Source organism: Hypanus sabinus (genome assembly GCF_030144855.1).
Source record: "Hypanus sabinus isolate sHypSab1 chromosome 24 unlocalized genomic scaffold, sHypSab1.hap1 SUPER_24_unloc_7, whole genome shotgun sequence".
Lineage (NCBI taxonomy): Eukaryota > Metazoa > Chordata > Chondrichthyes > Myliobatiformes > Dasyatidae > Hypanus > Hypanus sabinus.
The window spans coordinates 209,848-230,526 of record NW_026778950.1 but is presented as its reverse complement, the minus strand read 5'-3'; the positions used below and the strand labels follow the sequence as shown (position 1 = coordinate 230,526).

General features: G+C 48.5%; 1 protein-coding gene across 1 annotated transcript in view; it reads right to left on the bottom strand.

Annotated features, from left to right (window-relative positions):
- Positions 1–891: 891 nt before the first annotated feature.
- Positions 892–20,679, bottom strand: part of LOC132385526 (zinc finger protein 239-like) — a 120,871-nt gene continuing 101,083 nt past the window's right edge. Inside the window, exon 2 of the mRNA XM_059957649.1 lies at positions 892–1,878. Within this exon, the coding sequence (XP_059813632.1) occupies positions 892–1,860 (969 nt within the window). The 5' untranslated portion in view covers positions 1,861–1,878. The remainder of the gene's footprint in view (positions 1,879–20,679) is intronic.

Here is a 20,679-nt window from a genome sequence, read left to right as displayed (position 1 = left end):
CACCTGTCCAATCTGTAACATTTCTCATTACCTAATATATTCAATAAGAGGAGTCGAGGGAGGGAGAATGGAGAGTGCAGGAGTGACAAAGATAGGGAGGGGTTTGAACAGGGGAACGGGGTGTGTAGGGATTACAGAGATAGGGAGGGGGTGAGGCAGGGGTTTGAAAGGAGGATGGGGAGTGTCGGGGTTACAGAGATAGGGAGGGGTTTGAACAGGAGGATGGGGAGTGTGGGGGTTACAGAGATAGGGAGGGGTTTGAACAGGAGGATGGGGAGTGTGGGGGTTACAGAGATAGGGAGGGGTTTGAACAGGAGGACGGGGAGTGTGGGGTTTACAGAGATAGGGAGGGGTTTGAACAGGAGGACAGGGAGTGTGGGGGTTACAGAGATAGGGAGGGGTTCGAACAGGAGGACAGGGAGTGTGGGGGTTACAGAGATAGGGAGGGGTTCGAACAGGAGGACAGGGAGTGTAGGGGTTACAGAGATAGGGAGGGGTTTGAACAGGAGGACAGGGAGTGTGGGGGTTACAGAGATAGGGAGGGGTTTGAACAGGAGGACAGGGAGTGTGGGGGTTACAGAGATAGGGAGGGGTTCGAACAGGAGGACAGGGAGTGTAGGGGTTACAGAGATAGGGAGGGGTTTGAACAGGAGGACAGGGAGTGTGGGGGTTACAGAGATAGGGAGGGGTTTGAACAGGAGGACGGGGAGTGTGGGGGTTACAGAGATAGGGAGGGGTTTGAACAGGAGGACAGGGAGTGTCGGGGTTACAGAGATAGGGAGGGGTTTGAACAGGAGGACAGGGAGTGTAGGGGTTAAAGGGGGGGAGATGGGGTGAGGAGGGAAGGCAGAGGGAAAGGGGAGAGAGGTGGAGGAGGGAGGGACCTCTCTCCTACCCGGTAGGATCCCGGGGCTGCTCCCCCTCCCGGTCTCGGTGAGTTCGCTGGTGCACGCGCAGCGTGGACGACTGGGCGAAGGCGCGGCCGCAGCGCGGGCACGGATACGGGCGCTCGCCCGTGTGCACGCGCAGGTGGCCGAGCAGCGCCGTGGAGTCGAGGAAGGCGCGCGGGCAGCGCGGGCACGCGAACGGCGGGGGCCGGCCGTCGGTGGCGCCGTGCTCGCGCAGCCGGTGGCGTGCCAGCGCGGCTCGTGTCAGGCAGCCGCGGCCACAGTCGCCGCAGCGGTGCGGCCGCTCGCCGCTGTGCAGCCGCCGGTGGTAGTTCCGCGACGAGCGGTGTGCATACGCCTTGCCCGGGCACAGCGGGCAGCGGTACGGCCGCTGGCCCGTGTGCACCCTTAGGTGCGTCCTGAGGGTGCCCTGCAGGGCGAAGCGGGCGCCGCAGCGCTCGCACGGGTACGGCCGCTCGCCCGTGTGGGTGCGGGCGTGCTGCCGCAGAGCCGTGCGGCGGGCGAAGGTGCGCGGGCACTCTTGGCACCCATGGGTGCCGGGTGAGGCTGCATGTTCTGCTGCCGCCACGGTCTCCCCACTACGGGGGCGCTGCGGCTGGGTCCTGCCGCCATCAGAGCCGGCGGTGGCAGCCTCCGGTTTGCGGGGTCGCTGCGGCTTCCCGGGCCTCCTCCGGCCGCCCTGACTCTCGGCTCCCGGCCTGGGCTGCGGCTGCGGCGGCTGCGGCTGGCTCCTCCGGCGCGTACTGCGCATGTTCCCATCCGGCATCGCCTCGGCGGCCTCCACACAACGGCGGCGCTGCAGCCTAGTCCTCCCGTGGCTAACGCGCATGCTCCCCGCCGACATTGTTGACGCTGCTGCACTGACGACCTCCGGCCGCCGGCGGCGCGGTGGAGCGACAATCAGGCGCCCACTGCGCAGGCGCCGAGGAGGCTCATCAGCGGAGTGGTCCATGGTTGTGATTGTCAGCTCCTGTGCAGATGAAAAGGGAATTCTGAGATTATTCCGAGAGATTGGGGATCTCAAAGTGTTTCCAAATGCAAAGTTTAATTTTACTGTTACATGCATGCACAAGTGCGATGAAAAATAAAATCGCACATGCTGAGATTCATCTTCTTGCGAGTAATCATCACAACATCACAATGAAATCTCGCACCCCAACTGGATGGACAAACAACCAAAGCGCAATAGAAACAAGAAGCTTGTGCAAATACAAAAAGAAAGAGAAAGGCAAGAACCGACAATAATAAAGAAATCAGCAAGCAAGCAAGTTTATTTGTATAGCACTTCAAACACAAGGCAGTTCAAAGTGCTTTACATGGAACAATATATAAAAATCAGGCATCAAATTTCAGCCAGTATATAAGAATAAAATAACAGAAAAATAGATATGATAAATAGAAGTTGCAGTGTAGGAAATTCTAATTAAAAGCTACAGTGAAAAGAAAAGGTTGAAGCTGCTGGGGACGGTAAGCTGACTTGCCCCAGATGACTGGAGAGCTCGGGAAGGTTCATAATGCAGCAGCAGGAGGCGGGAGAGGCCCTCAACCACTGAGTGCTTTGTGAACCAGTATTTTAAACTCATTCCCCTGATGAACAGGAAGCCAATGAGAACTGGAGTGATGTGTCCCACTTACCTGGTCTTAGTGAGGACTCTGGCAGCAGCATTCTGAATGTGAGGGGTTTTCTACAGAGACTGTGAAAATGTCATTACAATCGTCAAGCCCAATAAATACTGAGAACATGAAATGAAGGGTCTTTGACAGCGAGTCCATTAATTCTTCATGAATAACACGTGTTTTCCGGTAAGATTTATGGTAAATGATCACTACAAACATGGAGAGGCAGGCAGGGGGAAAGGTTGAAGCGAGTGGCTTTGAGGGCCTCAAAGTTGGGGCGAGTGGTGGCCCTTCCTCCTAATCTGAGAGTGAGGAGGGACTTGTGGTTCGATTGATCTCAGTGCCAGGCCAATCGGGAAAGGTCGAGTGTATCAGGGCTGGGTCCCACAGCACAACCGTCTGAACAACCCGATGTTCAGACCATTTAAACGCCAGGCCAGGTTGAAAAGGCAGGGTGTCGGGGCCAGAGGCGAGGGTTGGGCTGGTTTGATCAGCCCTGGCGGAGGGAGGACCCTACTCCAGACTTCGTGTCTGGGGACTCACTTTCAACTGGAATGCCATTTGTTACTTTTTTGTCTCTTGCTACATTGTGAGTTTGATGGTTCTTTCGGGATCCTTAGTCTTGTGGCTGCCTGTAAGGAGACGACTATCAAGGTTGTATGATGTACACATACTTTGATAATAAATATACTTTTGTTACGAATGTGCCACAACTCTGAGGGGCCGAAGGGTACAAAGTAGCCCCCTCCTTTGTGAGAATCGCAAGATCGCTGTTAATTCAGGTCCGGGACCCAGGAAATGAGAGAGAATCCTCAAGGTTTGGAATGTGTCCTGGCCTCAGCAAGACAAAGACACGGATAATGGCCATTGTCTCTTGGAGACGGAGTTGTGTATTGAGTACTGTACTATTCATTGGAAACCCTCAGGGGATGACCAGAGTGGGCTGGTTGAGGAATTGCATCATCCCAACCTGATTGACATCTGAGACCCCGTGAGTCAGGATAAAAGAGGGTCTGGGGAACAAACCCTTTAGACGCACCAGGAGAAATGCTAGAAATCCCGTGACAGCGTTTAATAGCGACAGCCGGTGGGGGGCTCGTGTGCGTCTTTTCCCTTTGCCTGGGATTGGGGCCTTACAACGGAAGAACGGTTTAGCTAAAGGAGAGGCCACCAGTGAACGGCCACGACAACGAGACTCCCGAATGATCGAAATCATAAAAAGGAAAAGCTGGCAAGTTTCTAAAAATCTCTCTCTCTCCAACCAAAGGCTGCAGCCTGAATGAACTGAGTGACTTTGATATTTCCATCGGACAATACATTATCCCTTAGACAACGATAGAGCTATTTCTCATTGATTATTATTATACCCGCACTTTTAGATTTAGTATTGACGATGTACATTATCTGTATGGTTGCATTGATATTATTTTTGTGTATTTTTACTAATAAATACTGTTAAAAATAGTACCATCAGACTTCAACGGACCTCTCTATCTTTGCTGGTAAGTGACCCAGTTACGGGGTTCGTAACAACGTGGGGCCTCGACTCGAGATTTGATACCAAATTGGAGGGCCAGTGAATCGGGCTTGTAAGTCCAAACTTGGATCTGGTTACGTGGGTAGCCAGACGGGAAACCAGCAAAGATGGACATGGATGAATTTTTAGAAAACCCGACTCTGGAGGTGCGAGAGGCGGCCACAAAGTCAGAATTGATAAATATTGCGAAAGGACTAAACCTCGCAGAGGTGAGGTTGTCGATGAAAAATCTGGAGGTGCGGAGGGCCATAACTCAGTATTATATTGTGAAGAATGTGTTTTCTGCTGAGGTATTGGAAAATATCCCTGAAAAGGCACCAGCTAGTGGGACGGCTCAGTTAGAGTTGGAGAAATTAAGGTTGGAACATGAAATTAAGTTAAAGCAGCTGGAAGCAGCTGAGAAGTAAAAAAAAGGGCTGAGAAGCAACGGGAGCATGAGCTCCAGCTAAAGGAGTTAAAGGTGAAAAGGGAGAAGGAAAGAGCCGAGAAAGAAGGGGAGCATGCGCTCCAGCTAAAACAGCTGGAAGCAGCCGAAAAGGAGAAGGAGAGGGAGGCAGAGAAACAGAGGCAACATGACTTGGACCTGGAGAAGTTCAGGCAAGACCGAAGAGCTCAAGGGTCAGACCGAGAGGAGAGGTTTAATGTTAGTCGGGAGTTTAGGTTAGTACCTCCATTCCAGGAGACGGATGTTGATAGTTATTTCTTGCATTTTGAAAAGGTGGCAGTGAGTCAGAAGTGGCCCAAAGAGCAGTGGGTGGCGTTGTTACAAAGTGTGTTAAAAGGGAAGGCACAACGGGCATATGCGGCGTTGTCCATGGAGGAGGAGGAGTCTGAGAATTATGAGAAAGTAAAGGAGGCCATTCTTCGGACCTATGAATTGGTACCTGAAGCGTATAGAGAAAAGTTCAGAAATTTAAAGTAAGTGTGGAATCAGACGTATGCAGAGTTTGCCTATGAGAAGGGTGTGCTCTTGGATTGTTGGTGTGCAGCAGAGATAGTGGAGGAAGATTTTTGGCGTCTCAGGGAGTTAATTCTGATTGAGGATTTAAAGGTTGTGTTTCGGAGGATATCCGGATGTATTTGAATGAGAAGCCGAATAAGTCCATCTCCGAATTTGCTAGGTTCGCAGATGAATATGCCCTATCCCACAAGACAAAGTTTTCCTCGAATAAAAGTTCCCAGAGAGACCGAGGGAACGATCGAGAAAGCCCGCCGGGAGCTAGTGGTAAGGTTGAGGGGGAAAGGCAAGGTGGCAGGAGAGGTCCTGGCTTGACCTGTTTTAATTGTGGAAAGGTGGGTCATATTGCATCTAAGTGCCTTGCTCCGAGGAAGGAGACAGGAAAAAGGAAAGCAGCAGTCCCTACAGGATGTGTTGTGTTGATCAGTAAATCAATGAGAAAGCCCCAGGTAGACCGAATACGAGAGGGGTCTGAGAAATGTATTTCAGAAGGAACTGTGTCTGTGAGAGAGGGAAACACACCAGTTCCAGTGCGGATCTGGAGAGACACGGGAGCTGAGCTGTCATTGATTAGCAGTAAGGTACTGGATTTTGGTCGCAAGACGGGAATGGTAGCTTTGAGAGGCTTAGGAAAAGGGACAGAAACGGTGCCCTTACATGGGATCATTCTGAATTGTGAGCTGGTGTCTGGACCGGTTGAAATAGGGGTGCGATCAGAATTCCCGAGAACTGACGTGGACGTCCTCCTTGGTAACGATTTAGCCGGTGGTAAAGTTTAGTCAGCGATGAAGCTGACGAGCCAGCCTGTAAGTGTTGAGGTCCCGCCCCTAGATTCCAAGATCTATCCCACATGCGTGATCACTCGCAGCATGTCGAGAAAGGCAGCTGAGAACGAGACCAGTTTAAATCAGGCCAGTATCGATTTGGCCGAGACGTTTTTACCGACCCTGTACCAAGAGGAGTTAGAGGGTGGTAAAACGGAGAATAGGAAAGTGAACGAGAGTAAGGGAGAGGAGGTAGACCTACCCTTAGCCAGGAGGAAATTTATAGAGGCACGGAGTAAAGATGAGAAACAGATAAGGCTGTTAAAAGGTCCAGGGTTGGACACGGATGATCTGTCTGGTTTGGCAGAACTGTTTGAAGAAGTGGAAAATTCTAAAGGTGTTCCCGATAATGAAATGAGGGCAGTCCTAGATGAAAAGGGTGCCCTTACCTTGAAGAAGTCTGCTGGGTTGGCAGATGAGGATGTCTCAGCCCGCGGGGTTGAGTTTACTCTGGAAGGGAGTTGCCCAGAGAGTAACTGGGAGGATCAGGGGAATTTAGAAATTGAAAAGGGGACGGGTATTGAAAGCCTGGAAGAGGCAAATGTCCCGTTTGAGTGTGTTCAAGAAGTGGATGCACGTGGTACTGAACCTAGTAATGGAGCTCAGAAATAGTCTGAGGTATCTGATTCAGTTAACAAGGAATGCAGTCCTTGTGGGTCAGATGGACGGTTCAGTGAAGAAAGGGTTAACCTTGGTAATAGTGGGAAGTGAGAGTTCCCAGTTGTTTGTACTCGAAGGTGTGTTAAAAGTTAGTGAGGAGATAAAAGCTGGTGAGGTGAATATTATTATTGAAGGAAAGGGGAGAAGTGTAGTTCCTAGATTGAATGAAGAGAATTTAAAGTCTGGATTGATGTCAGAAGCAGCAACCAGGCTGCAGAGACAATGACTTGGTAACGCGGTGCCTGCGAATCAATTACAGGTTGAGATGGAATGTAAAGGTGCCCCACACGCTATTGTTATTCAAGGGTGTGCTGTGAAGAGGCAGAATTTGAAATGCTGTTTGGACCAAGAGTTTAAACTGAAAAGTAATAGCATGAGGGGTCCTGAAGATAAAACTAACAACTTGCTTAAAATTAAAGAATTGTGTGGAAATTCGGAAAATGGTCTAAGTTTGGAACACATTGTTGATAAAATAACTCCTATGAAAGGAGCATGCGAAAGCCTATTCCACACTGGTGCACAAGCTAACCACATGGGAGTTAACTGGAAACGGGGCGAGGGTTGACGGGATGCAGTTTTAACTAACCGGATCCGGTTTTAAGGGATTTCAGCAAAGCATGTGAATAATAAAGACAACCCCCATGGAAGATTGACTGTTAAGTTTGAAAGTAAAATAAAGATTAGTATTTGTAGTATAAACGTAAGCTAAGATCACAACTCTTTAGTTTTTGTTTGCTGAAGAAAAGGAATAAAAATAGGTGGTTATTAAATTGGAGTCTGATGCTACAAGACTTTATTAAGGTACAAGATGTTAAGATATTAAAGGAAGTGGCAATGCAATCGTTAACTGTTTAGATGCTGAATTGAATGTATAACTGTATTACTCTGCAGTGAAATAAAACTCTTTTGTATTGTGTTAGATTCTGAACTCCTGTAAGATTCTGTAGTAATTAATTTTTACCGATGGTAAAAAAGCTTTGAAGGAAGGGGGTGTTACGAATGTGCCGCAAATCTGAGGGGCCGAAGGGTACAAAGTAGCCCCCTCCTTCGTGAGAATTGCAAGATCGCTGTTAATTCAGGTCTGGGACCCAGGAAATGAGAGAGAATCCTCAAGGTTTGGAATGTGTCCCGGCCTCAGCAAGACAAAGACACGGATAACGGCCATTGTCTCTTGGAGACGGAGTTGTGTATTGAGTACTGTACTATTTATTGAAGCCCTCAGGGGATGACCAGAGTGGGCTGGTTGAGGAATTGCATCATCCCAACCTGATTGACATCTGAGACCCCGTGAGTCAGGATAAAAGAGGGTCTGGGGAACAAACCCTTTAGACGCACCAGGAGAAACGCTAGAAATCCCGTGTCAGCGTTTAATAGCGACAGCCGGTGGGGGGCCCGCGTGCGTCTTTTCCCTTTGCCTGGGATTGGGGCCTTACAACGGAAGAACGGTTTAGCTAAAGGAGAGGCCACCAGTGAACGGCCACGACAACGAGACTCCCGAATGATCGAAATCATAACAGGAAAAGCTGGCAAGTTTCTAAAAATCTCTCTCTCTCCAACCAAAGGCTGCAGCCTGAATGAACTGAGTGACTTTGATATTTCCATCGGACAATACATTATCCCCTAGACAACGATAGAGCTTATTTCTCATTGATTATTATTATACCCGCACTTTTAGATTTAGTATTGATGACGTATATTATCTGTATGTTTGCATTGATATTTTTGTGTATTTTTACTAATAAATACTGTTAAAAATAGTACCATCAGACTTCAACGGACCTCTCTATCTTTGCTGGTAAGTGACCCAGTTACAGGGTTCGTAACACTTTAAACTTTGAAGTGAATTTGAGACCTCTCTGGTTTGGGAGCCTGATGACTGTTCCTGAAACTGGTGGTGTCAGTCCTGAGGTTCCTGCACCTCCTTCCTGATGAGAGGGAGTGTAGGTTTCCACAATAAAACAAAGCCCCTAACACATTTTATCAAACTCCCAAACGTACAGAACAAAAATGTAGTAAAAACCTTTTATGGGATAATGTCATCATGTCAGTCAGTCAGACCAGTGAAACCCCAAAGTCGATGGTTGTGAATTGTGTACTTTTCTCCCGATTACATTACCCTGGCCTAGACGGTGGGGGCCCTTGACGATGGACGCTACCTTCCTGCAACAACACTGTGTAGACGTGCTCAGTAGTGGGGAGGGCTTTACCCATGATAGACTGGGTCACATCCACTACTTTTTGTAAGACTTTTCATTCAAGGTCATGACGCAACCAGTCAATACCAGTCATCAGAGGACATCTATAGAATTTCTCCTCTCCCATCGGGCAAAAGATACAAAATTCTGAAAGCATGTCCACCAGGCTCGAGGACAGCTTCTACCCCGCTGTTATCAGACTATTGAACGGTCCCCCAGTACGATAAGACAGCTTCTACCCCGCTGTTATCAGACTATTGAACGGTCCCCCAGTACGATAAGACAGATTCTACCCCGCTGTTATCAGACTATTGAACGGTCCCCCAGTACGATACGACAGCTTCTACCCCGCTGTTATCAGACTATTGAACGGTCCCACCAGGCTCGAGGACAGCTTCTACCCCGCTGTTATCAGACTATTGAACGGTCCCACCAGGCTCGAGGGCAGCTTCTACCCCACTGTTATCAGACTATTGAATGGTCCCCCAGTACGATAACACAGCTTCTACCCCGCTGTTATCAGACTATTGAATGGTCCCCCAGTACGATACGACAGCTTCTACCCCGCTGTTATCAGACTATTGAACGGTCCCCCAGTACGATAAGACAGCTTCTACCCCGCTGTTATCAGACTATTGAATGGTCCCCCAGTACGATACGACAGCTTCTACCCCGCTGTTATCAGACTATTGAACGGTCCCACCAGGCTCGAGGACAGTTTCTACCCCACTGTTATCAGACTATTGAAAGGTCCCCCAGTACGATAAGACAGCTTCTACCCGCTGTTATCAGACTATTAAACGGTCTCCCAGTACGATAAGACAGCTTCTACCTGCTGTTATCAGACTATTGAACGGTCCCCCAGTAGGATAAGACAGCTTCTACCCTGCTGTTATCAGACTATTGAACGGACCCCCAGTACGATAAGACAGCTTCTACCCCGCTGTTATCAGAATATTGAACGGTCCCCCAGTACGATAAGACAGATTCTACCCCGCTGTTATCAGACTATTGAACGGTCCCCCAATACAATAAGACAGCTTCTACCCCGCTGTTATCAGACTATTGAACGGTCCCCCAGTACGATAAGACAGCTTCTACCCCGCTGTTATCAGACTAATGAATGGTCCCCCAGTACGATAAGACAGCTTCTACCCCGCTGTTATCAGACTATTGAATGGTCCCCCAGTACGATAAGACAGCTTCTACCCCGCTGTTATCAGACTATTGAACGGTCCCCCAGTACGATAAGGCAGCTTCTACCCCGCTGTTATCAGACTATTGAACGGTCCCCCAGTAGGATAAGACAGCTTCTACCCTGCTGTTATCAGACTATTGAACGGTCCCCCAGTACGATAAGACAGCTTCTACACCGCTGTTATCAGACTATTGAATGGTCCCCCAGTACAATAAGACAGCTTCTACCCTGCTGTTATCAGACTATTGAATGGTCCCCCAGTAGGATAAGACAGCTTCTACCCTGCTGTTATCAGACTATTGAATGGTCCCCCAGTACGATAAGACAGCTTCTATCCCGCTGTTATCAGACTATTGAACGGGCCCCCAGTACGATAAGATGGACTCTTGACCTCACGATCTATCTCGTTGTGACCCTTGCACCTTGTTGTCTGCCTGCACTGCCCTTTCTCTGTAACTGTAACACGTTATTCTGCATTCTGTTACTGTTTTCCCTTGTTCTACCTTGTTGCACTGTGTAATGATCTGCACGAACAAGCTCTTCACTGTATCTCAGAACGTGATGATAATTAAACAATCGACCTATTGTTCCCATCCCACTGGCTGGTGGAACAGAACAGCCATCTCCAATACTGCTCCTCAAAGGCCAAGTACACCATCACCAGAAGAGATCCTGCAGACCAACACACACATAGTGCTGGAGGGACTGAGCTTTGATGGAGAGGTTTCGGGCTGAAACACTTCAATGACAACCGAGCCTGCTTTTTGATATAGCGGTATGACTTTTCCTTAGGGTGAAAGAGATCCCATTTTCAAATCCTGGCACTGCAAGTGTTTTTGATTCTGTATTTATTGAGATACAATGCAGAACAGGCACTTCAGACCCTCGAGACAGGACGCCCGGAATCCTGACTTAATCCCGGCACTATCACGGGACAACTTACAGTGACCAATGCACCGAGCAACACGGGCACAGGGAGCACGTACAAACTCCTGATAACAGCAGCGGGAATTGAAACCGGGTCACTGGTACTGTAAACATTGTGCTAACCAGTACAGTACCGTGTGATAGGAATTGAACCCGGGTCACTGGTACTGTAAATATTGTGCTAACCACTGCACTACCGTGTGATGGGAATTGAACCAGGGTCACTGGTACTGTAAACATTGTGCTAACCAGTACAGTACCGTGTGATGGGAATTGAACCCGGGTCACTGGTACTGTAAACATTGTGCTAACCACTACACTACCATGTGATCGGAATTGAAACCGGGTCACTGGTACTGTAAACACTGTGCTAACCACTACACTGCCGTGTGATCGGAATTGAACCCGGGTCACTGGTACTGTAAACATTGTGCTAACCTCTACATTACCGTGTGATGGGAATTGAACCCGGGTCACTGGTACTGTAAACATTGTGCTAACCACTACACTACCGTGTGATGGGAATTGAACCCGGGTCACTGGTACTGTAAACATTGTGCTAACCACTACACTACCGTGTGATTGGAATTGAAACCGGGTCACTGGTACTGTAAACACTGTGCTAACCACTACACTGCCGTGTGATCGGAATTGAACCCGGGTCACTGGTACTGTAAACATTGTGCTAACCACTACACTATCGTGTGATCGGAATTGAACCCGGGTCACAGGTACTGTAAACACTGTGCTAACCACTACACTACCGTGCGATGGGAATTGAACCCGGGTCACTGGTACTGTAAATATTGTGCTAAGCATTACACTACCGTGTGATCGGAATTGAACCCGGGTCACTGGCACTGTAAACAATGTGCTAACCACTACACTACCGTGTGATGGGAATTGAGCCCGGGTCACTGGTACTGTAAACATTGTGCTAACCACTACACTACCGTGTGATCAGAATTGAGCCCGGGTCACTGGTACTGTAAACACTGGGCTAACCACTACACTACCGTGTGATGGGAATCGAACCCGGGTCACTGGTACTGTAAACACTGTGCTAACCACTGCACTACCGTGTGATGGGAATTGAACCCATGTCACTGGTACTGTAAACATTGTGCTAACCACTACACTACCGTGTGATCGGAATTGAATTCGGGTCACTGGTACTGTAAACATTGTGCTAACCACTACAGTACCGTGTGATCAGAATTGAACCCGGGTCACTGGTACTGTAAACATTGTGCTAACCACTAGACTACCGTGTGATGGGAATTGAACCAGGGTCACTGGTACTGTAAACATTGTGCTAACCACTACACTACCGTGTGATCAGAATTGAACCCGGGTCACTGGTACTGTAAACATTGTGCTAACCACTACACTACCGTGTGATGGGAATTGAACCCGGGTCACTGGTACTGTAAACATTGTGCTAACCACTACACTATCGTGTGATCGGAATTGAACCCGGGACACAGGTACTGTAAACACTGTGCTAACCACTACACTGCCGTGCGATGGGAATTGAACCCGGGTCACTGGTACTGTAAACATTGTGCTAACCACTACACTACTGTGTGATCGGAATTGAACCCGGGTCACAGGTACTGTAAACAATGTGCTCACCACTACAATACCGTGTGATGGGAATCGAACCCGGGTCACTGGTACAGTAAACATTGTGCTAACCACTACACTATCGTGTGATCGGAATTGAACCCGGGTCACTGGTACTGTAAACATTGTGCTAACCACTACACTACCGTGTGATGGGAATTGAACCCGGGTCACTGGTACTGTAAACATTGTGCTAACCACTACACTACCGTGTGATGGGAATTGAGCCCGGGTCACTGGTACTGTAAACACTGTGCTAACCACTACACTACCGTGTGATCGGAATTGAGCCCGGGTCACTGGTACTGTAAACACTGTGCTAACCACTACACTATCGTGTGATCGGAATTGAACCCGGGACACAGGTACTGTAAACACTGTGCTAACCACTACACTGCCGTGCGATGGGAATTGAACCCGGGTCACTGGTACTGTAAACATTGTGCTAACCACTACACTACTGTGTGATCGGAATTGAACCCGGGTCACAGGTACTGTAAACAATGTGCTCACCACTACACTACCGTGTGATGGGAATCGAACCCGGGTCACTGGTACAGTAAACATTGTGCTAACCACTACACTACCGTGTGATGGGAATTGAACCCGGGTCACTGGTACTGTAAACATTGTGCTAACCACTACACTACCGTGTGATGGGAATTGAACCCGGGTCACTGGTACTGTAAACATTGTGCTAACCACTACACTACCGTGTGATGGGAATTGAGCCCGGGTCACTGGTACTGTAAACATTGTGCTAACCACTACACTACCGTGTGATCGGAATTGAGCCCGGGTCACTGGTACTGTAAACACTGTGCTAACAACTACACTACCGTGTGATGGGAATCGAACCCGGGTCACTGGTACTGTAAACATTGTGCTAACCACCACACTACCGTGTGATCGGAATTGAACTCGGGTCACTGGTACTGTAAACACTGTGCTAACCACTACACTACCGTCTGATCGGAATTTGAACCCGGGTCACTGGTACTGTAAACACTGTGCTAACCACTACACTACCGTGTGATGGGAATCGAAAACGGGTCACTGGTATTGTAAACATTGTGCTAACCACTACACTACCGTGTGATGGGAATTGAAACCGGGTCACAGGTACTGTAAACATTGTGCTAACCACTACACTACCGTGTGATGGGAATTGAAACCGGGTCACAGGTACTATAAACATTGTGCTAACCACTACACTACCGTGTGATCAGAATTGAACCCGGGTCACTGGTACTGTAAACACTGTGCTAACCACTACACTGCCGTGTGATCGGAATTGAACCCGGGTCACTGGTACTGTAAACATTGTGCTAACCACTACACTATCGTGTGATCGGAATTGAACCCGGGTCACAGGTACTGTAAACACTGTGCTAACCACTACACTACCGTGCGATGGGAATTGAACCCGGGTCACTGGTACTGTAAATATTGTGCTAAGCATTACACTACCGTGTGATCGGAATTGAACCCGGGTCACTGGCACTGTAAACAATGTGCTAACCACTACACTACCGTGTGATGGGAATTGAGCCCGGGTCACTGGTACTGTAAACATTGTGCTAACCACTACACTACCGTGTGATCAGAATTGAGCCCGGGTCACTGGTACTGTAAACACTGGGCTAACCACTACACTACCGTGTGATGGGAATCGAACCCGGGTCACTGGTACTGTAAACACTGTGCTAACCACTGCACTACCGTGTGATGGGAATTGAACCCATGTCACTGGTACTGTAAACATTGTGCTAACCACTACACTACCGTGTGATGGGAATCGAACCCGGGTCACTGGTACTGTAAACATTGTGCTAACCACTACAGTACCGTGTGATCAGAATTGAACCCGGGTCACTGGTACTGTAAACATTGTGCTAACCACTACACTACCGTGTGATGGGAATTGAACCCGGGTCACTGGTACTGTAAACATTGTGCTAACCACTACACTATCGTGTGATCGGAATTGAACCCGGGACACAGGTACTGTAAACACTGTGCTAACCACTACACTGCCGTGCGATGGGAATTGAACCCGGGTCACTGTTACTGTAAACATTGTGCTAACCACTACACTGCCGTGCGATGGGAATTGAACCCGGGACACAGGTACTGTAAACACTGTGCTAACCACTACACTACTGTGTGATCGGAATTGAACCCGGGTCACTGGCACTGTAAACAATGTGCTCACCACTACAATACCGTGTGATGGGAATCGAACCCGGGTCACTGGTACAGTAAACATTGTGCTAACCACTACACTATCGTGTGATCGGAATTGAACCCGGGTCACTGGTACTGTAAACATTGTGCTAACCACTACACTACCGTGTGATGGGAATTGAACCCGGGTCACTGGTACTGTAAACATTGTGCTAACCACTACACTACCGTGTGATGGGAATTGAGCCCGGGTCACTGGTACTGTAAACATTGTGCTAACCACTACACTACCGTGTGATCGGAATTGAGCCCGGGTCACTGGTACTGTAAACACTGTGCTAACCACTACACTACCGTGTGATGGGAATCGAACCCGGGTCACTGGTACTGTAAACATTGTGCTAACCACCACACTACCGTGTGATCGGAATTGAACTCGGGTCACTGGTACTGTAAACACTGTGCTAACCACTACACTACCGTGTGATCGGAATTTGAACCCGGGTCACTGGTACTGTAAACACTGTGCTAACCACTACACTACCGTGTGATGGGAATCGAACACGGGTCACTGGTATTGTAAACATTGTGCTAACCACTACACTACCGTGTGATGGGAATTGAAACCGGGTCACAGGTACTGTAAACATTGTGCTAACCACTACACTACCGTGTGATGGGAATTGAAACCGGGTCACAGGTACTATAAACATTGTGCTAACCACTACACTACCGTGTGATCGGAATTGAAACCAGGTCACTGGTACTGTAAACACTGTGCTAACCACTACACTGCCGTGTGATCGGAATTGAACCCGGGTCACTGGTACTGTAAACATTGTGCTAACCACTACACTATCGTGTGATCGGAATTGAACCCGGGTCACAGGTACTGTAAACACTGTGCTAACCGCTACACTACCGTGCGATGGGAATTGAACCCGGGTCACTGGTACTGTAAATATTGTGCTAACCACTACACTACCGTGTGATGGGAATTGAACCCGGGTCACTGGCACTGTAAACAATGTGCTAACCACTACACTACCGTGTGATGGGAATTGAGCCCGGGTCACTGGTACTGTAAACATTGTGCTAACCACTACACTACCGTGTGATCGGAATTGAGCCCGGGTCACTGGTACTGTAAACACTGTGCTAACCACTACACTACCGTGTGATGGGAATCGAACCCGGGTCACTGGTACTGTAAACATTGTGCTAACCACTACACTACCGTGTGATGGGAATCGAACCCGGGTCACTGGTACTGTAAACATTGTGCTAACCACTACAGTACCGTGTGATGGGAATCGAACCCGGGTCACTGGTACTGTAAACACTGTGCTAACCACTACACTACCGTGTGATGGGAATCGAACCCGGGTCACTGGTACTGTAAACATTGTGCTAACCACTACAGTACCGTATGATCGGAATTGAACCCGGGTCACTGGTACTGTAAACATTGTGCTAACCACTACACTACCGTGTGATGGGAATTGAACCAGGGTCACTGGTACTGTAAACATTGTGCTAACCACTACACTACCGTGTGATCAGAATTGAACCTGGGTCACTGGTACTGTAAACATTGTGCTAACCACTACACTACCGTGTGATGGGAATCGAACCCGGGTCACTGGTACTGTAAACATTGTGCTAACCACTACACTACCGTGTGATGGGAATTGAACCAGGGTCACTGGTACTGTAAACATTGTGCTAACCACTACACTACCGTGTGATGGGAATCGAACCCGGGTCACTGGTACTGTAAACATTGTGCTAACCACTACACTACCGTGTGATCGGAATTTGAACCCGGGTCACTGGTATTGTAAACATTGTGCTAACCACTACACTACCGTGTGATGGGAATTGAACCCATGTCACTGGTACTGTAAACATTGTGCTAACCACTACACTACCGTGTGATGGGAATCGAACCCGGGTCACTGGTATTGTAAACATTGTGCTAACCACTACACTACCGTGTGATCGGAATTGAACCCGGGTCACTGGTATTGTAAACATTGTGCTAACCACTACACTACCGTGTGATCGGAATTGAACCCGGGTCACTGGTACTGTAAACATTGTGCTAACCACTACAGTACCGTGTGATCAGAATTGAACCCGGGTCACTGGTACTGTAAACATTGTGCTAACCACTACACTACCGTGTGATGGGAATTGAACCAGGGTCACTGGTACTGTAAACATTGTGCTAACCACTACACTACCGTGTGATGGGAATAGAACCCGGGTCACTGGTACTGTAAACATTGTGCTAACCACTACAGTACCGTGTGATCAGAATTGAACCCGGGTCACTGGTACTGTAAACATTGTGCTAACCACTACACTACCGTGAGATGGGAATTGAACCAGGGTCACTGGTACTGTAAACATTGTGCTAACCACTACACTACCGTGTGATCAGAATTGAACCCGGGTCACAGGTACTGTAAACACTGTGCTAACCGCTACACTACCGTGCGATGGGAATTGAACCCGGGTCACTGGTACTGTAGACATTGTGCTAACCACTACACTACCGTGCGATGGGAATTGAACCCGGGTGACTGGTACTGTAAATATTGTGCTAAGCACTACACTACCGTGTGATCGGAATTGAACCCGGGTCACTGGCACTGTAAACAATGTGCTCACCACTACACTACCGTGTGATGGGAATTGAACCAGGGTCACTGGTACTGTAAACATTGTGCTAACCACTACACTACCGTGTGATGGGAATTGAACCCGGGTCACTGGTACTGTAAACATTGTGCTAACCACTACACTACCGTGTGATGGGAATCGAACCCGGGTCACTGGTACTGTAAACATTGTGCTAACCACCACACTACCGTGTGATTGGAATTTGAACCCGGGTCACTGGTACTGTAAACATTGTGCTAACCACTACACTACCGTGTGATGGGAATCGAACCCGGGTCACTGGTACTGTAAACACTGTGCTAACCACTACACTACCGTGTGATGGGAATTGAACCCGGGTCACTGGTACTGTAAACACTGTGCTAACCACTACACTACCGTGTGATGGGAATCGAACACGGGTCACTGGTATTGTAAACATTGTGCTAACCACTACACTACCGTGTGATGGGAATTGAAACCGGGTCACAGGTACTGTAAACATTGTGCTAACCACTACACTACCGTGTGATCAGAATTGAACCCGGGTCACTGGTACTGTAAACACTGTGCTAACCACTACACTACCGTGTGATCAGAATTGAACCCGGGTCACTGGTATTGTAAACATTGTGCTAACCACTACACTACCGTGTGATGGGAATCGAACCCGGGTCACTGGTACTGTAAACACTGTGCTAACCACTACACTACCGTGTGATGGGAATCGAACCCGGGTCACTGGTACTGTAAACACTGTGCTAACCACTACACTACCGTGTGATGGGAATCGAACCCGGGTCACAGGTACTGTAAACACTGTGCTAACCACTACACTACCGTGTGATGAGAATCGAACCCGGGTCACGGGTACTGTAAACACTGTGCTAACCACTACATTACCGTGTGATGGGAATCGAACCCGGGTCACTGGTACTGTAAACATTGTGCTAACCACTACACTACCGTGTGATGGGAGTTGAACCCGGGTCACTGTTACTGTAAACATTGTGCTAACCACTACACTATCGTGTGATGGGAATTGAACCAGGGTCACTGGTACTGTAAACATTGTGCTAACCACTACACTACCGTGTGATCAGAATTGAACCCGGGTCACTGGTACTGTAAACATTGTGCTAACCACTACACTACCGTGTGATGGAATTGAACCCGGGTCACTGGTACTGTAAACATTGTGCTAACCACTACACTATCGTGTGATTTGAATTGAACCCGGGTCACTGGTACTGTAAACATTGTGCTAACCACTACACTATCGTGTGATCGGAATTGAACCCGGGTCACTGGCACTGTAAACAATGTGCTAACCACTACACTACCGTGTGATGGGAATTGAGCCCGGGTCACTGGTACTGTAAACATTGTGCTAACCACTACACTACCGTGTGATCGGAATTGAGCCCGGGTCACTGGTACTGTAAACACTGTGCAAACCACTACACTACCGTGTGATGGGAATCGAACCCGGGTCACTGGTACTGTCAACATTGTGCTAACCACTACACCACCGTGTGATCGGAATTTGAACCCGGGTCACTGGTATTGTAAAGATTGTGTTCACCACTGCACTACCGTGTGATGGGAATTGAACCCATGTCACTGGTACTGTAAACATTGTGCTAACCACTACACTACCGTGTGATGGGAATCGAACCCGGGTCACTGGTACTGTAAACACTGTGCTAACCACTACACTACCGTGTGATGGGAATCGAACCCGGGTCACTGGTACTGTAAACATTGTGCTAACCACTGCACTACCGTGTGATGGGAATCGAACCCGGGTCACTGGTACTGCAAACATTGTGCTAACCACTACACTACCGTGTGATGGGAATTGAACCAGGGTCACTGGTACTGTAAACATTGTGCTAACCACTACACTACCGTGTGATCAGAATTGAACCCGGGTCACTGGTACTGTAAACATTGTGCTAACCACTACACTACCGTGTGATGGGAATTGAACCCGGGTCACTGGTACTGTAAACATTGTGCTAACCACTACACTACCGTGTGATCCGAATTGAACCCGGGTCACTGGTACTGTAAACATTGTGCTAACCACTACACTACCGTGTGATGGAATTGAACCCGGGTCACTGGTACTGTAAACATTGTGCTAACCACTACACTATCGTGTGATTTGAATTGAACCCGGGTCACTGGTACTGTAAACATTGTTCTAACCACTACACTATCGTGTGATCGGAATTGAACCCGGGTCACAGGTACTGTAAACACTGTGCTAACCACTACACTACCGTGCGATGGGAATTGAACCCGGGTCACTGGTACAGTAAATATTGTGCTAAGCATTACACTACAGTGTGATCGGAATAGAACCCGGGTCACTGGTACTGTAAACATTGTGCTAACAACTACACTACCGTGTGATGGGAATTGAGCCCGGGTCACTGGTACTGTAAACATTGTGCTAACCACTACACTACCGTGTGATCGGAATTGAGCCCGGGTCACTGGTACTGTAAACACTGTGCAAACCACTACACTACCGTGTGATGGGAATCGAACCCGGGTCACTGGTACTGTAAACACTGTGCTAACCACTACACTACCGTGTGATGGGAATCGAACCCGGGTCACTGGTACTGTAAACATTGTGCTAACCACTACAGTACCGTGTGATCAGAATTGAACCCGGGTCACTGGTACTGTGAACATTGTGCTAACCACTACACTACCGTGTGATGGGAATTGAACCAGGGTCACTGGTACTGTAAACATTGTGCTAACCACTACACTACCGTGTGATCAGAATTGAACCCGGGTCACTGGTACTGTAAACATTGTGCTAACCACTACACTACCGTGTGATGGGAATTGAACCCGGGTCACTGGTACTGTAAACATTGTGCTAACCACTACACTACCGTGTGATGGCAATTGAACCCGGGTCACTGGCACTGTAAACACTGTGCTAACCACTACACTACCATGTGATGGGAATCGAACCCGGGTCACGGGTACTGTAAACACTGTGCTAACCACTACATTACCGTGTGATGGGAATCGAACCCGGGTCACTGGAATTGTAAACATTGTGCTAACCACTACACTACCGTGTGATGGGAGTTGAACCCGGGTCACTGTTACTGTAAACATTGTGCTAACCACTACACTACCGTGTGATGGGAATTGAACCAGGGTCACTGGTACTGTAAACATTGTGCTAACCACTACACTACTGTGTGATCAGAATTGAACCCGGGTCACTGGTACTGTAAATATTGTGCTAACCACTACACTACCGTGTGATGTGAATTGAACCCGGGTCACTGGTACTGAAAACATTGTGCTAACCACTACACTATCGTGTGATGGGAATTG